General features: G+C 45.5%; 1 protein-coding gene and 1 pseudogene across 1 annotated transcript in view; both read right to left on the bottom strand.

Annotated features, from left to right (window-relative positions):
* Positions 1 to 1,272: 1,272 nt before the first annotated feature.
* Positions 1,273 to 4,108, bottom strand: LOC147449415 (uncharacterized; annotated as a pseudogene).
* A 1,409-nt stretch (positions 4,109 to 5,517) lies between these two features.
* The window catches only part of LOC147449413 (ABC transporter A family member 7-like), a 71,443-nt gene continuing 59,355 nt past the window's right edge, over positions 5,518 to 17,605 (bottom strand). The window contains exons 11-18 of the mRNA XM_086521858.1: positions 17,181 to 17,548; positions 16,772 to 16,972; positions 16,441 to 16,550; positions 16,230 to 16,314; positions 15,327 to 15,455; positions 15,145 to 15,250; positions 6,022 to 6,110; positions 5,518 to 5,929 (exon numbers count right to left, since the gene is read on the bottom strand). Of these exons, the coding sequence (XP_086377984.1) occupies positions 5,636 to 5,929; positions 6,022 to 6,110; positions 15,145 to 15,250; positions 15,327 to 15,455; positions 16,230 to 16,314; positions 16,441 to 16,550; positions 16,772 to 16,972; positions 17,181 to 17,548 (1,382 nt within the window). The 3' untranslated portion in view covers positions 5,518 to 5,635. The remainder of the gene's footprint in view (positions 5,930 to 6,021; positions 6,111 to 15,144; positions 15,251 to 15,326; positions 15,456 to 16,229; positions 16,315 to 16,440; positions 16,551 to 16,771; positions 16,973 to 17,180; positions 17,549 to 17,605) is intronic.

Genomic DNA, 17,605 nt, shown 5'->3' with positions numbered 1-17,605 from the left:
CTAGCTGCTAAAGACCAAGTAATGCACTGAGTTTTAGATACAACCTGCCACCCCACGATAGAGGACCTTTTATAAGCTTTTGCCGAAAAGAAAGAGGATTCCCCCATAGGAGCATTGGGCCTCCAATCCTAGTAGGGGAGGTGTCCTACAAGCAATGTGGGGCCCTTTTCCTAGCATGTCGGGGATGCGCTGCAAGTTCGGTAGGGGTGCTTCATCCACCACATGCACTTCACTTTTGGTACTCTCTCTAGGGACCAACATGGCAGCTTCATATGCAGCCATTAGCTTTTGGCTTACCTAGGGTAAAGGAGCCAGTAAAAAGACGTGACCAATACAAGTACGCATATAACTTGAAGCTAATATATTGTTGAGATAATGCAAATAGAGGATGGAAATGGATAGATGTGTGAGTAGATCTTCACGAGTGCAACAATTTTGATATCCAATTCAATGAAAATCATTGAGCACAAATGTAAAATTGAAGCATTACAATTTGAATTTTCCTAAATTGGCCCCTGCTTTTTAACTGTACCTGACCTGGCTCCTTCATTGGCCTCTTGAGTTTGATCACTACCATTGTGCTCCTACGCAACATTGACACGCCCCCACCATTACTCTACACATACTCTTAAGGAGTGTTCATGGACCTGAATGATGTCTCTGCCACGATGCTAATAAAGTGCCTTCTTCCGTCCCTTCTAAGAATTTATGCCTACTATAGAGGGGCTTGGCACGTGATCTGGCCTATGGCATCCAAAGCATGACATGCACACATAGACGCCATTGATGTGTAGCAACGAAGGGTGGGGCACCAAAGTGAGGCCCCCTCTAGTGAGACCTCCTTCGCTCCGCATTCCACCCACTAACTTAGGCAACCTCGTCCACAAAACCCTTATTTGAAACTCCCACAAAGTTCCAGGAGGTAACCCTTGATCATTTGGAAGAAGGGGAGATCTGCTCATGTCGTAGGAACAAGGCCGTCACTGACGTGCAGGCGGCGATACTGCCTGCTGTGAGAGAAATGAAATGAAATGTTATATTAACGTCTTCAAAAGGCCAAAATGACCTATGAGACCAAACTGTTACAAAAGTGTGAATCTGATACCATGTCTGGGTAGAAAAAGACTAAAACAAAAATACTACTAGAATCCATCCTCATCTGCACTCTGGATGTCGAGAGAGTATGCCTCGAATCCTCTGCTGTAGTCTTCGTCGATGTTGTGTAGCACCTCTCCTCAATCGTGGCCGTCTAGATTTTTGTAGCTCTAGTGCTCAGTCGATGAGAGTGCCGGTAGTGGCCGAATGAGTGTGGGCCGAGCTCTGCAGTGATGGTTGCTCCTCTGGCTGTCCCATATCCAGTGAAAAGAAATCTTTAATCCGTCTCTGGGACTGTCTCTCTCTAGCTCTCCCCAGTAAAGTGTCTCTATATCTGTGTAACTCAAGTAGATATAGCCCAAGACATCTCTGATCCTCATAACTCATGACCCTAGAGAAAGGACTGAAACCCTCTCTGAATAAGCAGTAGAAACCGCCCCGAATCTCATTGTACACTGAGCAATGACATATATAATGTAGCTCAGTCTCTGGCTCTAGTGGCATAAGCGGCATATCCTGTTGTCTGCTGGTATCCCTCTGAATCTACCAGTCTCAATCTTCAGCTGATGTGAGGATGTGCGTATCAGACCAATGGCACACCGCAAACCATGAGACATATGTGTATCCATGTAGCTGGGTCGAGAATCACAAACCCATCTCCTGTGAGGTGGAGAAGATGCTCTCTATAGAAAGCCATCTTCGTGCCCAACTCTGGTAGCGGCTCTATCCATGTTCTCCTGGTATCCAGTTTGATCAGATCCTGACGAATGAGTCTAGTAATCTCCACCCGTGTAACAAGCATTGAGGGTGTCTGAAGAGAGTACTGGAAAGGGGGCAGCCTGTCCATGGTGAAGCCATGCATTTGAAACCATGATGTTATCTGTCAGCATGAAGTATCCCCCTGAAGAGCTTACTGTCTGGAAGACTCAAGGGCCAATATAGCATACTAGTCTCTAGTAGTATCCCACAAGCTGTACACAAAGGAGACTGATCTGGTAAGCGCCTCAATCTCCATAGAAGGGGTAGCTAGCTGTGCTCGAATGATAGCGTGGGGTACGGAGGCCTTGGCTCTGATCAGTCGAGAGATCATACATACCAAGGGTCTCTCCATACGTCTCCAACCATCTTGGCCTAGAGAAGGTCCCCATATCTGCACCGCATACAACATAGCTGAGGCTACTAAAGTATCACAGAGCCATAACTTTGTCCGAGGTTCCTGGAACTGAACCTGCGAACATATCCTCTCCAAGCCTCCCAAGGCCGCATAAGCTCTAGTCTGTCTAGTCTCTGCTGCTCTCCCCAGAGAAAACCTCGGCCCAATGAAGACAACTCCAAGGTAAGTGTATGCATCTATATACTCTACAATCTCCTGACCATATGTGAAAGTCGGTGCTGATCTTCTGTCCACTATCCTCTGCAAAACTGTGTAAGCATCCAACTGTCGCTGCATACGCTCTGGCGAGTCAAAGATCAACACAATATCATCAGCATATAACAACAATGGGATCCATGTCCCTGCTAGCTAAGCACCTCTATCACCCCCTCTGTCAATGTAATCAAACACCTCATCAACATACATACCACATAGAGTAGGAGACAATGGGCAACCTTGTTTCACCCCAATGATGGAGTGAAATAAATCAGATATCCCCTCCGGGGTGCGTACATGTCCCATCACTGATCTGTATAGAGCCATAATCCCCCAAATTAACAATATGGGCACCCCCATCTCCTGCAGTTTGCGTATCAATCGAGCTCTTGGTAACATGTCAAATGCTTTGCGGAAATCCACAAAGCTACAATAAATCCGTCTCCCATGTGACCTGCCCTCCTCAATGATGGCTCTGAGTGTTAGAATATGATCAAGAGTGGAGAAACCCCTCCTAAAACCGGCCTGGCCCTTTGCTCATACACCCTCACCCTCTGCCCAATTACTCAACTGCTGCTCAAGAATGTATGCATACAACTGTGCCAATGTGTGCCCAACCATAATAGTGCGGTAATTCCCAGGCTCTGTAGGATCACCTGCCTTGAAGATAGGCACAATAGTAGACAACCTCCAAGTCTGAGGTAGCCCCTCACACATCGCACAACTAAACAACACTGCAAGAACCTCTACTAGCATATCTCTAGCATGTATAAAGTGCTCTGCTACTAGACCATCATGATCATATGCCTTGTTGGTCCTCATTCTGTCAATGGCTCTTTTTACCATCTCAGTGGGAAAGAAGGTGCTGGTAGGTGGGCATGGCTCTGTAGGATTTGGAAGGGAGTCCTGTCCAGGAATTGTATATAACGATGTCGCATACTGACTCCACACATCAGGAGAAGTAATCACTGGGGGAGGGGAGTGCTCATGAAAGAATCGACATGCCTCTCCCAAGTCTCTACTCAAGAACAACTGATACAAGTCTCGCTCCATCTGGGACAAATAAACTCGTTTCTTCCGTCGCACAAGGCGCCGGGAAGCAATCCGAGATTGTCTGTAAGTGATGACTCCTAAAAGAAGATCTCTCTAGAGCTGGGCTCTCATCTCTTTGTACTCCTCATCATACCAACTATTCTTGGGCATGCTCCCAGAATGTCGCCTCCGACCCGGCTGAGTGTGTGGGTATGCCTCTGATGCTGCACCATGCAGTGTCTCAGTTAGTAAAGTGATGCACTCCTCCACTGAGAGACGAGGACTACCTGTGCATAGACGGCTATAGATCTCCTTTGTATAAACCGAGTCAGTCTCTGGTGTAAATGTATAACGGGTATGTGACCTGCCTCTTGATGTCTGGGCTATACTATACTGAAATGAAACGGACAATGTCAAAAGAGCATGATCCACTGCTACACCCACGGGTCCGGCTCCCACGATGAAATTGTGAATACAAGGAATAAAGCTCGGATATGCCATAACATAGTCCACTGTACTGGCCCCGTGTTTGTGTGGAAAGCATATGAAACCGGCTGCTCTAGGAAATCGCTGCAAGCCATTAAGTATGGCAAACCCATGTGTGGTCGTCATCTACGTGAGGTATCTCCCATACTCCGTCTGCTCTCTATCATGTGAGCATCTGTCAAGCCTTAAGTCACCCACATCCAGCTCTCTAAGCATCTCACCTGAAGTGTCATAGAAGACTGTCTGAGAGTTGCCTATTCGGGCATTGAAGTCCCCTAGGAGGATGATATCACCATCCCTAGAAAACTCCCATATATCATCATCTAGTATAGAGAAAGGCGACTGTCCTCTTGGGTGCAGCATATAATGATGTATTGGGGGGAAGTAACATATGGAAATGTATAGAAATCGGCCTGTGTCAGCTCTCAGCCTCACCACATGTATCTAGCATGATCATCTCTCCGTACAATATGTAGTAGTGGTTGTAAATCCTCCCTAAATAGCACTGTTACTCCTCCTGAACCTCTACTCCCATGCTCAGATCTCGCCACTGACATGTGGGTTGTCTCCCATTTGTATCCCACCACATGTGGCATAAGAGAGAGAGAGATTGGCAAAGCCTTGTTTACACAACCTATTTTTATTAACAATAGCTTAAAAAGAAAGCCTAAAAAATGTGTACAAGATTTGATAGGTACCACGCCTATATCACTACATGCAAGCAAGAAGTGCTAGTGCCAGTGCCAACAAGCACGGGAGAAGGGAGGGAGGGATACTCGTCATAAGAGGGTTGGAGACGGCATTTACTGCCATGTGCTCATCTTTCCACCACAATCCCTTTAGCCATTTAAATATACATATAGATGGAATAATGGGCCATGGCTGTAGGTCTTGATAAACATCTTTAAGCATTTTGGACTCCCAGCTCCTAGCTCATCAAGGAGACCTGACCTGTACACCGCTGCCGTGAATTTAAAGGGCACACTAATGAGACAACCAGGATTTACTCCTTTTGGAAGCACAAAGCACGTTTTCATCCCTGAGATCCAAGCATTATGAGTAAACTGAGTCTAGGGGTATCCTTGTAGTACCCACTTCCTATAGGTAGACATATCTTGCTATGGCAGGAGTAGCCTACAGAACTATGTGCTATTACATTGTGAATGCATAATTTAAGAGGCCTGCATCCTCTCTAGCTTGAGTGTCGTTAGAGTCTCCCAAGCAGTATAAAAACCTTGGAGTATAGTTAATTTACCTCTAAAATTTTCCATTTGTAGGTTTTCCAAGTTTCTCAAAAGAAGCTTATTTCTAGTACTGACCATTGCTTTGCAGTGCATGATGGAAGGCTCATTGCTTGCATATTTTAAACGACGAGCCTTCCTCCAGAGTCGGTCATGCTGGAAAAAGATCCGGTAAAAGCTCAAACTTCATCTTAATCTAGCGATTAGAGCTTGTGCAGGAAAAAATCCAAAGAAACCTGGACAACTCTCAGAAGTATTTTCTTCACTCTACTAAATGCATGTGAGATTCAGAAGTGTGTGAAATCAATCAATGAATATATTTAATTATTCACAATCCATGCCTTTACACCAGATAATCCAAATTGTCAAATTTTCAAAATTTTATGTACAGGGCTTTATATGAGACTATCTATTATTGCTCGGTATCCTTGACATCACGGGCTACTTTAATGAAGACATCCTCCAATGTTGTGTCAGCAAACCCCCATGCCTGAATGCTGAATTCCCTTTTTGCATGCTCCACAGCACGGAAAATGTCGGCTATGCGGACATCCAATTTGGGCACCTCAAACTTCTGGGTGCCAGAAAGATTGTACACTCTTCTGGCATTTGGGGACAATCTTTGCACCATGTCCATAACTCTTCCCTCCTCACTTTGATCCGTTTTGATGGAAAACACATACGAGCCCCCGTACCTGGACTTCAGCTGCACACAGAAACAACAGAAACCTTGAGATTCTCTACACAAACTTCTGCCAAAACACAACAAATCATCCATTCTTAACTTCTTAATCTAACCTCTTTTGAGTTCCCGATGCACTGCAGCTCACCGTCAACAAAGATTCCGAGCCGATCACATAAAATCTCAGCTTCCTCCATTGAATGTGCTGAATACCAACAGAAAAATCATGTCACCTCGTTTATTTCATCTTCTTCCGGGGATGCTTTGTTTCCAAACACACCCAATGGAACCTTCATCCAAACTGAAGGTCCTAGTAATCTTGTTTTCTAGGGTAATACAGTTATTAATATAAGGTAAATAATGATCGAGTGGAAAAAGGACAAAGGGAAATCTCAAAAGCCATTTCTCTTCTTCTTTCTGAATTGGAAGGTCATCTGAGAGCTCACCATTTTTACCTTCTAAACAATATTGGGCAAGGGACCTTGTAAAGCACACAGACGTCGAGCGTCCTTGTCTTATGAGACGAAGTCTATGTGGATAACCCTTTGGTTAAGAGGCACAAGGCTTCCTATTAGATGAATCTTCTAAACTTGCACAAAGAGAGTGAGAAATTATATGAAATGACATGTTATATTGACGTCTGCAAAGGGCCAGAATGACCTATGAGACCAAGAGTTACAACAATATGGAATGTGATACAATCGTCTGGGAAAAACATAATAAGGGAAATATTGAAAATGTGGTCACCAGCATGGGTAGTGAGGCTGATAGGTAACTAGGATACAGCCTCTGTGATATAAATAGGAAACCGCTAAACTAGTCTTGGACCATGCCTTTGTGGGTCGCTTTGCTGCTCCTCAAGATTCTCTCTTTATAACTTTTGGTCTCATAGGTCATTTTGCAGGTGTTAACATAACATTCATTTCATTGCTCTGTAAATTGGCGTATCTCTAATAGGAAGAGCCCCAAACATCTCTAATCAGTGTAGACCATGAATTGAGAGAGTGATCCAAACCCCTCTTTAAGTAGACAGTGAAATTATTCCCGGTCTCATAATAAGCTGGGCAGCAGCATATGTAATGTTCCTCTGTCTCAGACTCATTCTTACAGATCTGACATATCCGTTCCTCTGGAGGTATATCTCTATATCTGCCAACCTCTATCTCTAGCTGATGTGATGAGGCCTGTGTTTGGCCAATGGTACATCTCAATCCATGTGAAAGGTATCCATGTATCTGGGTTGCTTGATGAAGGCATCCTCTGTAGAATGAAGAAAGTATTGTCTATAGAACGCCCTCTTCATCCCCAACTCGTGTGAAGGCGTAAACCGTGTCATCTTGATATCCAATTGATAATCTTGGTAATCTGTAAGTGACTCAAAGAAAGAGAAGGTGCATCCCAAGAATACTAGAAGGGGGTTTGTCCGTACTAAAGCCATGAAGTGGAACCAAGATGACATATGTGCATACCAACATGATGTATCACCCTCACTAGCCAGCTTTTTGGAGGATTCGAGAGTAGTCCTGCATATCGATGGCAAAGGAGCTCCCATAGGCTATGAATAAAAGATACAGATCTGAGTCTCCACCACAATTGGAATAGGCCCTAACTCAGCCCCGATCTCATGCGGGATTGACACCTTACATCACGTCATCCTGGATATTATGGACACAAAAGGTCTCTGCATCACTGCCAACCATCATGTGCACACCCTAAGCTAGGACCCTATACCTGAACTCCAAATAAAACTTGGGATGTAACTAGAGTATCAAACAAGCCCACAACAGTGTTCTTTGCCTCAGCTTAGCCTAGAGCTGGTTCAAAATCCAGATTAGCCAGTTTGAAACCAAGAAAAAGGGCAGAAAACCCAGTAAAATATACAAGGACATAGTTTGATTTTGAACAAAAATCCTGCAAATTTGGAAAATTTTACAAGTACTTTATCCAGATCTGAATCTGTAGAGTTTTGTGTTGCTTTCCAGGCTTATCTTCCGGGGACTCTTCTTGTGATCCTTGCAAACTATTTTCGCTTCATGCTCTGGGCAGCACTATCCCTCGGACATGGGGAGCTTGCTCCTGGTTCCTAGAGTTGCTCCTATTACTTTATTTTCACAGAGGATCCTATGTCCTATTTTGAGTGCTCACCATTCATTTGCTCTTCGCCAAGGATTAGAGTGGAGACGAGGACAGGACTGATTCAAAAGATGCCCAGGGCAACAAAGGAGAGTGAGTGCCAACCTCTAATCCTGAATTCCTATGTTCGGAACCATGGGAGATGGAGGTTGGGGGAGAGGAATCATATTCATTGGATAGTCTTGGATTGGGGCCTTGCCTCATTTCTTTTACAGTGATGCAATACAAATGTGTCGATGTGGACTTCATTATTGAGCAATTATCTATCTGTAGAAGGATTGCTGAGATGATTGATGTGATTCCAGCAGCCTGGCACCAGTTGTGGTAGGGGACAGCCAAATTGTTTGCACATGAGGGATAAAGGGGCATCTTTACACTCACATCGATGGGTGGTAGATATGGCCACATGTTATTTATTGCTATGGATTAAAGACTGCTTTTATTGACAGATCATCTCCTAGGATTGAGGTTGTCTCTCCATAGGGGAGAGGCTGCTTCACAGTTCACTTTCAGACATCGGACCAGGCTAGTCCAGCTCTTGCACGGAATCCCCTGGATTTTGGCAGAGCTTATTGTTATTTGTACAGATGGAGACACAGGATGAATCTTGCTAGCTTGAGTGAGGGTCTTGCTGTTACATTTAGATTAACAGGCTGTAGCGCGGATAGTGTGTCGTGCTCTCTACAATGGGTGCTCCTCGGTGCAATGTGCGTGACAATCTCACTCAAAACAGACTGAAAACAAAGGAGCAATAGATAACAACTGAGCTCACAGAGACACAACAGCAGACCAGAACATGTGACTAGACTATCTCAAAGAACCGATACAGACTCTGGCATGGCAGCACACTCAGCTCCAGCCCAGGACTCACAGGTACAATGGGGGTGTCGAGGCTCAGATGTGCTGGGATGATGAAAACGTGCTGTGTGTATAGACTCGCTACTCAAAACGACGACACTGGACCCTATATGAAGAAGATCCACCAACGGCTCATAAATGTCAGCCACCTAAGTCTCTCTCCAAACTGAGTGGTGGTGGTGACCTGGCCACGATGTCCACTAGACCACCATCGTATCCCTGCTACATGTCATTGCCCAGCCCAGAGAGTCTGTGCAGTGTGAACCAGACCAACCAACTGTACTAATTGTGTGTCCTGTGAAAGTGACACTGTAGCTTGTTACAGATTGCCCGCCACAAGACCGCTCACCGTCTCGGTGAGAGGAAATACTGAAAAACTGTGAAAGAAAACAACTGGGTACCGCATCTATACATCTTTCTTGAAGCAGGCTCTAGGCCCAAATTTGGAGTTAAAAAGACTGCTCCTTGCAAAGGGCTTAAGCGTTTGAATAGGCGGGAACTCAGTATGATTGCATAGTCTAAGAATCCCAATTGGCAAAACAGAATAAGGCTCCACAGCAAAGAGATATGCTCGGTTTGGATCCAACTATCTATGACCTAGTCCATGCTTTCAGATGAACATTGCAACACTTTTTGCAACAACACTCTTCTCGAAAAGAGGATGACCATAAGCTCGAGTAACACGGGAAATAAGAGTACGCTCCATCGTGATGGCAGAATCTTAAGCTTGCTCGTCTGCTGAGGGTGAGGAGAAACCGCAGAGGGATTTTGTTGGCCATGTATGGCAGGAGCGAGGGGTGGGTAGGGCGGGGGTTTAGGATACATAGGGACGAGGGGGGAGATTGGGTGGTTAGGGGCTAGTGGAAATTAGATAAGGGCGAGGGGGCTAGGGGGAAGACTGGGTGGGTAGGGGCGAGGGAGGGAAGGGTAGGGGCGAGAGGATGTGAGGGAGTGGGTAGGGGCGAGGGCAAGGGAGGGGGTGGGGCGAGAGGGTGTGAGGGGGTGGGTAGGGGCGAGAGCAAATTGAGGGGGTGGGTAAGGGCGAGGTGGAGAGAGGGGAGGGACGAATTGGGGAGAGATAAAGGGGGCGAGTTGGGAAGGGGGGGAGGGATGGACGAATTGGGGAGAGAGGGGGGGCGAGTTGGGAGGGAGGGACAAATTGGGGGGGGGGCAAAGGGTGTGAGGGGGTGGGTAGGGGCGAGTGAAAATTGAGGGGGTGGGTAGGGGCGAGTTGGGAGAGGGGGGTAGGGACGAGCTGGGTGGGCGAGTTGGGAGAGGGGGGAGGGGCGAAGGGTGAGGAGGGAGGGAGGAGTAGTGAGGGGAGAATGCACTCAAGCAAAGAGATAACATGATCACGACCAAGCCTGAGGTCAACATTGTTTTTGTTGTATCTCGTCTTGAGGCAGCTTTGTGAAGGGAGTTTTCTAGACACAGAGGAGAGATTATTCTTTGTCCGAGAAGTAGACACTGGGCCTGATGGTGAAGGGGGGTGAACTCTTGTAGGGGAGATTTCTTCCGGCTTCTATGATTCTTCATAGGCTCACCAAATCCAAAGGCTTCCACCAAGGGCGCACGGGGAGTTGCTTCTATGACCCTTACCTATTGAGTTGGCTCAAGTGGCTCATTAGGTTTACCTACTGCTGAAACATTGAAAGAGGGTGTACCTTCAGACAAGAGTGAATAGAGACTCCATAACAAGGCATAGATTTGGTAGCATCCAACCACTCCAACAGATCCTCGTCTGACCCGTCAGGTGGAGTAGGTAGTTCCAATTAAAGGCTGGTTGCTAGGGACAAAGAACTATGTTGCACGACGGGATCCATGCCTCCTTCTAGGCGAATTGGTTGCATCGAGGAGCCAGAAGTATGTATCCACATGGCATCTTTCCCCAATCATGAAGTGCTTTAGTGTGTTGCAACCATGGTCTACCGATGAGCAAGGGAAGTCCGCCCTCCACTTGTGGAAGACGAACCACAACAAAATCCAAACTAAAAATGAAATCTTGTACCTGCAGAGGCACCTTTTCCACTATGCCCACAGGGTATACTATCCTTTGGTCGGCCAATGTTACTGTGAAAGGGGCAGGTTGAGTAGGCTGCAAGCCTAAAGCCATCATAGTGAACTCAGGCATCATATTGATGCTAGATCCACCATCCACAATTACTCCTGAAAATTTCCAACCCAAGACGGACACTGTCAGGCGAGGGCTTCTATAATCAGTGAGGGGAGCAGCGGGATTGGATATCATATAGGACTTTGATGGTCGCATTGGGAGGTGCCCGCCACTAGGACCTGCTCCGGAGTAAAGGGATTGAATAATTGCAAGGGTGTCACTTTTGAAACTCGTATCTAGCTGCAACATGTCATAGAGGGACACTTGTTGGAAAGTGTTCTTCAAGACTGCCTCTACTGTAAGCTTTTCTTGATCTTTTGTAGATTTGAAACTGCTTCTAAAAATCTTCATCAAGATCGGAGAGCAAAGATTTGGATTCTTGCTTGTCACTGACTGAGAGCTTGGCGCCAGCTGAAGGCAGAGTATCCACTGTTGTGAGAATGTGTGGGGGAGTTGAACTTGCTCGAATGCTAAGACCGAGAGAGGCTCTTTGGGCCCGAGTGAGGACACCCGATGGCTCCTCTACCAGCTGCAGCTTATTTTGTGGGGTAACTACGTGGGTAGAAGGGGGCGACTGAGGAACGGTGCTAACTGCTATCAGATTGAGCTTGGGAAAGGTAAACTCATTCTGGCTTTGACTTGGGTTCGAAGACGTGGATGCACGAAGTTAAGGGCAATCCTTACTGTAGTGATCCTTCATTTCAGGGCAATGACGACAGGGAGGGGACCCTTCGGGCAGAGGGCATTTGCTTTGGTAATGACCATATTCCCCGCATCTGTAGCACAAAATGGGCCGATTCAATAAGTGAGTCGAAGGACGAGGTGGTCCTTGCTCCTGGTGCATGGAGTTGGAGGTGGAGGCATAGAAGCTGTGAGGTGGGGAGGGAGCATGGGTGTGATAAAAGCTTTGAGAGGAAAAAGTGCATAGGAGGGGCTGACAATAAAGGTGGCATGTGGTGTGGATGGCCACAGGGAGAAACCATATTGGATGCAGGTGATGGCCCTTGTTGAAGAGTAGTACCAAGACTTTGTTGTATTTGTCGCAATCCCTTGAGGTAGTAGCAGTCCTTGTCCTCATGCCCAGACTTTTCGCAGAAGTGGCAATAAGCCCGAAGGGGACAGTCCTGTGGAGGGTGTCCTGGAGAGCGACACGAGCTGCACCATACCATAGCTTTAGTCTCTTGCTGAGACCGAAGCTCTTCTAGCTCTCTCTTGATTTGATCCAAAGCCTCGTGATGTGGGGGCTTCTCCTGTTTAAGAGAGATTGATTTTTCCTCTTGAAGAGCGCGTTGTAGTTTTAGGGCTTCAAGTTCCCTACGTAAAGAAGTCAAAGGGTCAACTGGACTCTCCAAGAGTACAGAGGCAGTCTCTACCTGAGAAGAGTGTGTAAACAGCTTCCTTGCCTCCTCTATCCTAGTAGTAGCCGCAACAAACTCCTCCAAGGTGGCAACAGGTCGGAGATTCTCTCTCAGTTTTTGCTGAGAAGTTTTGGGAAGAGCCTTCTCTACCCATTTTTTGACCATGAACTCACCTGGTGGCTGAGGAAGCTTGGCAACCAGAGACTTGGTTTTAGTCATGAGTTCTGCAAAAGTCTCCTCTGGCTGGAGCATCATGTTGGCCAACTCATCCAAAACCTTTTCCTGGTAGTCACCATTTATCTGCTAAGCCATCCAAGGTAGAGGGAAAGAGTACCAAATAAGCATCTTCTCTATTAAGACCACGACCTCTACAGAGAGATATAAACCTCCTTGCATGGTCGTCTGCATCTTCTGAGGAGAGTCCCTTGAAGGTAGGAAACTTGATGTTTACCTTGGCCAAAAAACTGGTCAACGCCTCCATGGCCTCTTGCTCAGGAGCCTGTTGCTCAATAGCCAGCTGTAACAAAATAGGAGAGAGCTTTATTGGGGAAGGTGACCTGGAAGATGTGGAACCGGATGGAGATACGGATGAGGCTGTATGTAGAGGTCTAGGTGATGAGGTTGGTGGACTTCTACCAGGTATCAAGGGTTGACGCCTTCTGTTGTAGTACTTCAGAGGACTTAGTAGTGCGCTTTGACGCTCAAATGACCGTCAGCTGCTCAATAGCCAGCTTTAACAAAATAAGAGAGAGCTTTACTGGGGAAGGTGACCTGGAAGATGTGGAACCGGATGGAGGTATGGATGAGGCTGTATGTAGAGGTATGGGTGATGAGGTTGGTAGACTTCTACCAGGTACCAAGGGTTGACGCCTTCTGTTGTAGTACTTCAGAGGACTTAGTAGTGCGCTTTGACACTCAAATGACTGCCTTGTATGTGTCATGCAGTGACCACAAACCCAACCAAACTTTGGGCAAGAAGACTCTTAACTGGCTGAACACAGGTCTAGACTCTACTAGACCAGGCAAGTGACTAGACCACCTGACTGGACCAGGGACAAGGAGGGACTAGACCAGGGACGAGGAAGGACTAGACCAGAGACGAGGAAGGCCTAGACCAGGACGAGAGCTGGTTGGACCAGGGCGAGAGCGGACCAGACCAGTTGGACCAGGGGCAAGAGAGGACCAGACCAGCAGGCTGCACAGCGAAAGGCAAAGTAGGCAAGCTAGGTAAAAACCAGCTAGCTTCACGATTTGTACCTCAACAGAGAGTGAGACTTCAGTTGAGGTCCCACCCTGATTGCCAAAATGAGAGCACCTGTAGCACAGATAGCGTGTCATGCTCTCTACAGTGGGTGTTCCTCGGTGCAATGTGCTTGACAATCTCACTCAAAACAGACTGAAAACAAAGGAACAATAGATAACAACTGAGCTCACAGAAACACAATAGCAGACCAGAACATGTGACTCGACTATCTCAAAGAACCGATACAGACTCTGGCGTGGCAGCACACTCAGCTCCAGCCCAGGACTCACAGGTACAATGGGGGTGTCGAGGCATGTGACTCGACTATCTCAAAGAACCGATACAGACTCTGGCGTGGCAGCACACTCAGCTCCAGCCCAGGACTCACAGGTACAATGGGGGTGTCGAGGCTCAGATGTGCTGGGATGATGAAAATGTGTTGTGTGTATAGACTCGCTACTCAAAACGACAACACTGGACCCTATATGAAGAAGATCCACCAACGGCTCATAAATGTCAGACACCTAAGTCTATCTCCAAACTGAGTGGTGGTGGTGACCTGGCCACGATGTCCACTAGACCACCATCGTATCCCTACCACGTGTTGTTGCCCAGCCCAGAGAGTCCGTCCAGTGTGAACCAGACCAACCAACTGTACTAATTGTGTGTCCTGTGAAAGTGACACTGTAGCCTGCTACACAGGCTTACTACTAGAGTATTTTCTGCACAATTTTGAGATTGGTAGTAGTTTGGGTGTGGTGTAAATTGGGGGTGAATCAACACGTTCAATAGTGCATACTCTTGTACTCTTTTTCATTATTCTTCACCCCTTTCTTGTGAAAAATCCTCCTTGATTCATCTCTCTTCCCACGACACGCAGATAAGATATTCTTCGAGGAGTCTTCTTCATCGGGCGTTGAGGGCATTGTCTTAACTTTTATTGGCAGTAGACCAGGACATATGGCAGCTGGATGTACATGGCGTGTAGAATGTCAAGAGCAGACAGAAGATAGATGTTCAAAAGAAGCAGGAGACTCCACAAAAGTCTTTAGGTACACGGAGATCCAAGGCAGAGAGAGCCAGGAGAGGAAAAGCAAAGCAAAGGAGGCATAGTGGACAAAGGCTCCTCGTGTAACACAGGTTCGGCAGGCACAGAGGTCCTACCATACAGGATCCACCTCTAGATGTCCCTTCTTTTCTTCAACAGTCATACCACCTGTTTCTCGAGAGACTAATAAGGTTCGAGAGGATAATGCTTTTTTATGTAGTTTAGCTGGGGATATGATTTCTGTTGCTGTACTTACGACAAAGTGTGAGGAAAAATTTCCACCTCTTTGATTGGAGAAAAATGTGTGTTAAGCGATCTGAGAGACTGAAGACCAAGAAATAGTCTTGGAGATTTGTGAATGTATAATTAATGGATTTTAAGGATCTAACCTCTGAGGCGATTGATGTTTTCGTACGTATTATCTTGGGGATTGTACCTCCAAGATGGATAATCCAATAGCAGATTCTGATAAAGAGATAGACTTACTCGTCAAGATTATAGCTCTATTTCTTTTAGCTTCTCTGACCACATCCCAAAGGTTGCTTCTTGATGCTGGGTCAAGCCCTGTACTTGGTTCGTCCATGTAAACTACCTGTTGTCAGCATGCAACATTGATCGATAGAGGAAATTTAAAATGTGGAATTCCACCAAAGCAGCAGACTTCTTACCTTGGGGTCACCTATCAAAGAGATGGCAACACTCAGTCTGCGCTTCATTCCTCCACTATACTTTCCTGATCTCTTGTCACCTACACCCCCGTTGAAGAGATTTACACTTCTCAAGGACGCATCGACAGCCTGGTATCATCAAAGTTTTCATCATCCAAAGCATGGATAGAAGACATGAAAGTAAAGAGAAAGATGCAAAACAAGCTCGACAAAATGTGCAAAGAAGCTCTCTTGGCTTGTGATGTTTGTGACACTGCTACCCCACTGATGAGCAACTGTTCTCTTAATTCTGAAAATTTGTGATGTCTTTCTGAATTAGCTTTTGTCTGATTTGGCTAAACTTCTGCTAAGTTTGCACCCTTGCACTATTTGTTGAACAATCTCATCTCAATCCTGAAAACGTATTTGGTCTCCAATTTCTGTCGAATTATTGCAAAGATTTGGCAATGGTGGATGCATTACTAGCAATAAATGTTAGGTCAATGACTTAACAACCCTATTTCTACATGTGGCCATTGCTCCTATGTCTCAACACATCCAGCATATAGGTCTCTTGCATAACACAAATTTATGAAAGAGTAAGAGCGGAAGTTAGCATGATGCTGCAGATCCCATCAGAAAAATGTGCTTACTATATTACTATGACAAGCACACTTCCCATCATTCTTTTTAAGAACATCTCTTTACATAGCAAGCTAATACTGTGCTTGCTACTAGCTAAAGGCGACTAGAATGTCTTATGTACCTATTGCCATTGAAATTTTAAAAGAGATTTCTAAGAGTTCACTCTCCTTTGTTATGAAAAATGACATTCACACGACTGCAGTTTTTGATGTCCACAGTGCATATACACAAATAGAACATGCAGATATGATAAAGTACTCCAGTTTTGACCCTTCTCACATTACTCAGCTCAGCACCCTTGAGATTCTTCAGTCTTCCATAGAATAACAAATGTTCCCGGCCTGTAAGTGTTTCCCATAAAAGGCTGCCAAAAACTTAAGACAATATTAAGAAAGAATAACATCTCACCAACATAATTTAAACAATCATGTGGGATGCACACAACATCCACTTTTACTCGTATAGAATTGTCTTTAAAATTTAGACTTACTCATGTTGAGGACAGACTCCCATGCAAGAATATATTTTATCTACATTCTCTTGTATATCAAGCCCTTCAATGTAAATAGTACCCGATGTCGGAGCTAATAATCCAGTCATCTGTATAATCACAATCACACATTAGTTGGGTCCATGGATCAAATCTAGCTCTTTATTCTAATAATGTTATTTGGCTCTCGATTCAAGTCTTGTTCATAATCCTTGCATATGCCCATAAGGAAACACACAAAGCAAGCTTTATATGCATATTAGCGCTTTCGAAGAAACTTGATTCCCTAGCAGAGAGAATGTGCTTTATTTCTACAAAAGAAAACATATACCATGCTTATGCTTGTTGTCTTTCCAGCGCCGTTTGGGCCAAGCATTCCAAAGCATTCTCCACGTGGGATAGCGAGAGAAAGCCCTTTCACTGCAAATTTTGGAGGATTTCCATCCCTACCTGGATACACTTTTCTGATCTCATCACATACAATTGCGTGGGGTGGACCAGAGTGTGATAAAGCTCTTTCAACAGACTCCCTCTGCATGAAAAAAGAAAGGAAAACTCTAACCTTCAAGATAGATTACAACGCCATAAATCAAAATGGAAAGTTCAGTTCAAGCACTATTCCTTTCTCTTCCTCCTCTTCCTTTTCAGAAAAATGACCAAAGGACAAAAAGGAGAAACAGAGAAAGAGGGCCCGGGGGGGGCGGGGCGGGGGGGGTCGGGGGTTGTTTCAATATAAGTACCTCGTGACCAATGTCTTGTTTTTGGAGGTCTATTTTAATTTGAGAGTTTGCTACTTTAAAGCTGGGTGTTCTTTTGCTTCCTTTATTACGGCCTAGAATGCCTTTGAGAAAAAAGAGAGGATCCTTCTTCAAACCACTTCCAGATACCACAACTTGATCCAAATAAAATGCAATCAATAAGAACAAGAGCCATTCAACTGCCATTATGCTCATAACTGTCTTCAGGCCATTCTCTGGATCATTTAAATTGCTCCATTGGATCCCAGAAGTCCCTTTGTAATTTCCTATAAATGCGTATTGAGAAAATTCCAATAATCCTCTATATAATGAAAATCCTGGAAGTAATTCCATGGCAAAAATGGCGCCCTCTGCAAGGTTTGCATAACTTCAGTCCATGCTATCAAACAAAAATGAATTTGCTAAGT

This window comes from Adiantum capillus-veneris, chromosome 10 (assembly GCF_014529385.1).
Source record: "Adiantum capillus-veneris isolate H3 chromosome 10, ASM1452938v2, whole genome shotgun sequence".
Classification (NCBI taxonomy): domain Eukaryota; kingdom Viridiplantae; phylum Streptophyta; class Polypodiopsida; order Polypodiales; family Pteridaceae; genus Adiantum; species Adiantum capillus-veneris.
This window is presented reverse-complemented; position numbering and strand designations above follow the sequence as displayed.